This window comes from Jatropha curcas, chromosome 5, assembly GCF_041381405.1.
Source record: "Jatropha curcas cultivar XTBG-Jc1 chromosome 5, XTBG_Jcur_1.0, whole genome shotgun sequence".
Taxonomy (NCBI): domain Eukaryota; kingdom Viridiplantae; phylum Streptophyta; class Magnoliopsida; order Malpighiales; family Euphorbiaceae; genus Jatropha; species Jatropha curcas.
The window spans coordinates 20,574,785-20,581,659 of record NC_143155.1 but is presented as its reverse complement, the minus strand read 5'-3'; the positions used below and the strand labels follow the sequence as shown (position 1 = coordinate 20,581,659).

The following is a 6,875-nucleotide window of genomic DNA, read 5'->3' as shown; positions in this document are numbered from 1 at the left end:
TATATTAAATGGAGAAAAAAAAAGCCAAAAAAAAAAGAAGAAAAATTTGGTTGTCGTTACCAAAATACCAATATTATTGTTACGATTTATTTATTTTGTTATTCTATGGGTGGCCTATATGGTGGGTGGCCCTCTATTTTAATTAATTAATTAATTTATTTATTTTGGATTTTAAGTTCAAAAAGATTTACAAATTGTGATTTTGAAAGATTCCATTTTTAAGCTAGCTAATATGCAATATAGCCTCATAATTGATTAAAGCAAGAAAATAGTAAAAGCAAAACTTACAATTACTTCTTAAACAAAACTACAGTGGTGGTTGTTGCTGATATTTGCAATGTGTCAGCTTCTGGGTTGCAAACAGAGGTTGGGATTTGGTTTTCTCAGAAAATCAATTTCTGGGTTTTCAAATTCGGGGAAAGTTTGAGTTTGGGAGTTCATTTCCCATCTCAAAATCCATGTTTTTGAGCTCATTAATAGGTATTATATTTTTCATTTCTGTGGTTTAGGAGTTCGTTGGTTTTCTTTAGCGATAAATTGGGCCTTGTGTTTGATTGATTATCAGCTTGTCAGTGATAAAGAAAGCGCCTTTGAAATCTGCTGCCTGTACTCTTCATTTTGGCTGAGAAAGAAAATTGGAAACCCAAGTTTCTTCTGAGATTGCTGGTGACTGTTTCTTATAAGTTTGATAACTGAGATTTCAAGTATACAAATCTGCCTGAGCATTTCATTCTTGATCATGCTGAAACTGCAAGGAATCAAGATTTCGAGAAGTTACACATATCCAATTATGATGTGCTAATTATTAGTGATGTTTTGGGCATGATCAAGGAGAAGCAGAGATAATTAGTTTCTGGTTCTCTAATTCAAAGAATTAGGATTTCATTTTATAAAAAGGAAACTCTTTGTGAAAAAATTTATTGATAATTCAGGGGGGTATTGTGAACGATGATGGAGAAACAGAGCAGTTTTAAGGGAAGAAAAGTGGAGAAACAGGTAAGTTTTAAACAGAAAGTGATTGAAAAACACCCCAGTTTTCGTGGGGGAAATGAAAATCAGTCGACGTCTGGAGGAGTGATGGAAAGACACCCCAGCTTTCGTGGAGCGCTTGAGAAACAAAAAAGCTTTCGTGGGTTTTTGGAGAAACAGAAGAGTTTTCGCACTGTGATGGAGAGGCAGCTCAGTTTTATTGGTGGTGGAGAGAAAAAGAAGAACAAGGACTCACCTGGAAAGCGAGGTGACTCCCAGATTCATTTGGCAGCTCGAGCGGGGAATTTGACTAAAATTAGGGAGATTCTTCAGAATTGTGAAGGTAATGAAGCAAAAGATTTGTTGTCAATTCAAAATCAAGAAGGAGAAACTCCCCTTTATGCAGCAGCAGAGAATGGGAATGTTGGAGTGATTGTTGAGATGTTGGGATATATGGACCTGGAGACTGCATCTATTCCAGCTAGGAATGGATTTGACCCATTCCATGTTGCGACGAAGCAGGGTCATCTAGGTAAGAACTCGATATAGGTTTGTTTATTGTAACCACTTCTGTTCAATAATATTTCTTGGTGAAGCACCGAAAAGTAACTGTGATTCTCGATATGAATTAAGAGAATGCTTGAAATTTGAAATGACTTGGAGCCTATTTGCATTGAGGTTGAAAACATTTTCCAGAAAAACACCATTTTATATGTTGGTGGAAAAACCAGTTTGGGAGTGTTATTTAGCTGTTTTGAAGTTTTTATGAACATAGATTGTGAAATTCGTCCTAAAAATTAAACTTTAATGAGATTTAATCAACATTTTTAACATGATGCTTTTTTCAGCAACAACTTAAACCATAATGCCATTCAGACCTTTAGTACTCTGTACGATATCATTTTCCTAAGGTACCTAACCTTGATAAGACTAGATGACCTCTATGTCTCAGCAACTTACACTAACTGCTGATAATTCCTAGCCTTTTTTTAATGTTGAAAAGTATGGATGTCTGTCTTTAGCCAGTGTTCATGAATTTCTACATTTTGGAGTAATGAAGCCTCATGTCTGTTATGGAACTGCTCTATTTGTTTATATATTTAGGATAGTTTTATTACAGTTATGTTTCTGTTTTTCTCATGTATAGCTAATAATGTGGGAATTAGTTCCTTTATTAGTGGGCAGTTTTAGTTTTGTATTAGTTGTTTAAAAGGTTGTGGAATGAGAACAAAAAGTTATCAGAATTTTAAACAAAGCTTTTTGAGTTCCTAAAACTCAGGGATTGTGGAGTTCTCTCCTAACGAGTTCTAAGAGATTGCCAATTCTCTCCAAGTCTGTCACCATATTGGTAGAAGGAGGAAACCTCATTCTGCGACACCCCATCTCAAACCTAATCCCCTAATTCAAAGACCAATAACTAGATCCAAACTTGGGACTGTAACAATATCCTCTAGTTAGAGATAGGGCTAGGTTCAAGACTTCTTTTTCTCAGATTATCATTACCTTTCTCAACTAAACTTCTTTTCTACATGTTTCTTTCTCAACTTAACCACATACTAGATTACAGTTACTCATTTGATATTGATCATTGGAGTGCAATAGTTGCTTATCTTACATTATTTTAGCATTTTGTAATCTTGTTTCTTGGATAAAAACTGAAGCATTTTTCAGGAGATAGTTAACCTGCCTTTGCCTTGTTAAACTCAACTCAACTCAGCATAATTCATAGTCCTAACTCTATTATGGTCAACTAAATGAATCTGTTTGTCTTCTATTTTCCCTTTCTAAGACCATATTTCTTTGTCATAGGTTGTCGGTCAGTTTCACCATAGTCTTATGCCTATTGTCAAACTACTGCAAGTCTGCAACCATTTTCTCTAACTGAGCTTGAGACTGGCTTTAATGTGTGTATTATTTTTAGGCAAGTGATGGGCCTGTTTTCTCCCTTTTCTATCTGAAACATAGAATAAAGTGTTCCAATTTTGAACATTTTATTATTATTATTATTATTATTATTATTATTTTGGTCATAGCTTGTGAATGTTTTTATTTTTTTGGCCTTTTAAATATTGCAGAGGTGTTGAAGGAACTTTTGCATGCATTTCCCAACTTGGCGATGACCACAGATTTGACATGTACAACTGCCTTACATACAGCTGCCACTCAAGGTCATATTGACGTGGTGAATCTCCTTTTGGAAACAGATTCAAATCTAGTTAAAATTGCCAGGAATAATGGTAAGACTGCTCTCCATTCGGCTGCAAGGATGGGGCATTTGGAAGTTGTAAGATCGATACTAAACAAGGATCTGAGCACTGGCCATAGGACTGATAAAAAGGGACAAACTGCACTGCACATGGCTGTAAAAGGTCAAAATGAGGAAATTGTGCTAGAATTAGTAAAACCTGACCCCTCAGTTATGTGTTTGGAAGATAATAAAGGAAACACGGCATTGCATATTGCCACAAAGAAAGGCCGCACGCAGGTACATTTTAATTTCTTTGTAGCTTTTGTTCTCATGGTAGAGACTTGACCACTGCTAAATATTCCTCAAGTGAAGTTTCTCTTATTCCATTCCATGAAGAAATGTCCATTATTTAGAGTAAACTTTACTGAATGTAACAATTTAAGATGAAAACCATGCATGTTTTTATTATTGACTATGCCGTCAACCTTATGTTGAAAAGTTGATGTTCATGTCTTTGCCAATGGTTTATGCTTTACCTTCTTGTTAAATATAATTTCTGAGAGGCAATGAATCTACTCTTTATTTTGTTTGTTGTACTCAAAATCCATTTACCAATTATGGTTCCTCTCTTCAAATGCTGGAAGTGGAGTTATAATTTAATGTTCCACGTGAAAGTGCTCGTCTTACTATCTATTTTCATGAGGGTTTGGTTCATGTGAAGGATTTAGCTGTCAATGATCCTTTATTATTTATTTTTTTAAAATTTTTTTGAGAGAAGGCTATAAGCGATCTTAACGACTACATCAGAAGTTTATCAAGAAGCTCAACTCTAATTTGGTTGATGAAGTACAGAATTGTCATATAGCAGTATACTGATAGCTCCTTTTGTTTGCCATCAATTCCTTCAAGGACAATTCATTTTTCTCTTTACTGAATATCTTTCATCGTGGTTACAATATTTTGATGATTGATATCTATCTAAAATGCTAGACCAAAAATCTCTCTCAGGGGAAGATTCACTGAATGAGCAAGTGCCCTTTTGCTTGCTTGAATATCCATTTTGTGTGTAGGTCATTTTCAGTCTTGCCCCTATTGAATATGTCAAGCTCGTCCCCATATTTAACTTGCACAATTTTTTAAGTTGCTCATCTACCATATTTAACTTGGCTACAATTAATGCGAGTCTTAGTTTGATGTTGGGTTGGGATGCTACTACTAGAAGAGAGAAATCAAGCATTAGATTTCACCAGTTCTTTTCTTTATAATTCTGTTTATGTCCATTGTAGAACTCATATATTTATATAGTTTTCTCCAAGTTTCTCGCCTCCCTCTCACAAACACTAATAAAAAGCATTTTCTCTATTGTGATAAAATTTTATAGAAAATGAGTTATTGAATGGTTGGTATATTACATATTTAGAAAAAAAAAATGATAATTAATATCAAATTACAGAATTATAAAACAATCATGGAAAATGAAACATGACAAGGTCAGTTGTAGTATTTTCTAATGATAATACCCTGGGGAAATCTTACTCTTCAACTAAGTTTTGCAAGGGAGACACAATCAAGGGGATCCTGCCGATTCGTCTCCTATATGTTGAAGGGGTCTAACTTGTATGATTGAAGGGGAAGCAAGAGGTAATCTACCACAATGGATGAGGAATGTAGAGGTAGAAGTACACTCTAATTTGGTTTTAAAAATTACTAAGATCTACTTGGAATGACCTGCTACAGTAGTGAAAATAGCTAGCAATAGGTCCCAAATAGGAATATGGAAGGAGTGCAGTGGCGAGTGAGGGAGAGGTGCTTCTGTGGTTTAACTTTTCTGCAGCATCTTTGGTGAATGATACTCATTAATATATTAGGAATATCTTTGGTTTGGCTAGCAAAGGCAGATTTATGTTTTTCAAACAAGCATTTCAATGTAAACCTCAACATGCACATGTACATGGACGTGATCTATTTTTCTAATTTAGGAGCTAATATCTGTACCCATGCTTAAACTAGCATTTCCTGTTAGGTGGATTATGACGAATAAATTGATTGAGGGTAAGACCTGATGCAATGACAAGTTGCTTTATGGTGACCTAGAGGTCATGAGGTCAAATCATAGAAACAGCCACTTTGTAACACAAGGTTAGGGCTACGTTCTTTTGAATATATGCAGAGTTTGTACTGCTAGAGTCTCATGCATTTGGGCACACTTTTGTTGATCGAGGAAAAAAAATAACCTCAAAGAAGAACCATAGTTAACTAAACAGAAAGCAATGCGCAGTTCTGTTTTAGGAGGAATCACGGAAGCAAATCTTAATAATAAGACAACTTTTATTTTGAGAGAAGATCCTTAACTAATCATAAGACAGCTACATACATTTAGCTTTACAACTTTTATTGAGAATTAGGCTTTTTTATTTGTTTGCAGAATGTACGTTGCTTATTATCGGTTGAGGGTATCAATATCAATGCAATTAACAAGGCTGGAGAGACCCCACTTGACATAGCAGAAAAACTTGATAACCCAGAACTTGTGTCTGTCTTAAAGGAAGGTGGAGCTATCAGTTCTAAAGATCTTGGAAAACCGCGAAACGAAGCAAAGCAACTTAAGCAGACTGTCAGTGACATAAAGCATGATGTTCAATCCCAGCTTCAACAGACCCGTCAAACTGGCTTCAAGGTGCAGAAGATTGCCAAGAGATTGAAGAAGCTCCATATTAGTGGCCTCAACAATGCTATAAACTCTTCAACTGTTGTTGCTGTGCTCATAGCTACAGTTGCTTTTGCAGCCATTTTCACTGTGCCTGGCCAATATGTTGAGGATAAAGAAGAAGGAACATCTCTTGGGCAAGCCTACATAGCTAAAAATCCAGCTTTCTTAGTGTTCTTTGTGTTTGACAGCCTCGCATTGTTCATCTCTTTGGCTGTTGTCGTAGTCCAAACATCTGTCGTCGTGATTGAACAAAAGGCTAAGAAGCAGCTTGTATTTGTTATTAACAAACTCATGTGGCTGGCTTGTCTCTTCATTTCAATTGCTTTCATTTCTCTCACATATGTGGTGGTGGGTGAGAAGTCTAGGTGGCTTGCTATTTACGCAACAGTCATTGGTGGCACAATCATGCTCACAACAATCGGCTCAATGTGCTATTGTGTGATTTTGCATAGAATGGAAGAGTCAAGATTGAGAAGTATAAGGAAAGAGAGTCGATCCCATTCTTACTCTATGTCAATGGTGTCGGAGCAGGAAATTTTGGACAGTGAATATAAGAGGATGTATGCGTTATGAAAGAGAGAAATGGACTGCATAAGAATAACTGGCTTTCTATTCTTTTCGTCTATGCTATGAAATAGTGCTATGATTCTAATGCTCTACTGGCTATGACATTTTCAAGTAAGAAGTTGACCTCAAAGTGTTGCTTTACTCGAATAATATGATGATATGGAAGGAAGCAGTCTGGTTCAGCAATCAAAAGGCAGCTTCTCATCCTCACTTTTATCGGACTTGTCAAGAAAAGCTCTGTTGACAGGTAATCTGCTGTGAATCTTCGCTTAGCTGTCTGAATCTGATTTACAATTTTCTTGAAAGCAGGCAAAAGGTGTTGATGCCTTAAGTGATATATAGGTCTACTTGAATTATATATGTATAAGGAAATATAGTGAAATGATCTTATAATCGATCTATGAAAGCTTTGGCTTACATGGTATTCGATTCTCTCCAGCT

The 6,875-nt window shown here is 35.8% G+C and overlaps 1 protein-coding gene across 1 annotated transcript; it reads left to right on the top strand.

Annotated features, from left to right (window-relative positions):
- Positions 1 to 254: 254 nt before the first annotated feature.
- LOC105641888 (ankyrin repeat-containing protein At5g02620) lies at positions 255 to 6,858 on the top strand. The gene is made up of 3 exons (XM_012226536.4): positions 255 to 1,501; positions 3,045 to 3,454; positions 5,583 to 6,858. The coding sequence occupies exons 1-3, from the start codon at positions 949 to 951 to the stop codon at positions 6,438 to 6,440; spliced, it is 1,821 nt and encodes a 606-aa protein (XP_012081926.1). The 5' UTR covers positions 255 to 948; the 3' UTR covers positions 6,441 to 6,858.
- The last annotated feature ends 17 nt before the right edge of the window (positions 6,859 to 6,875 follow it).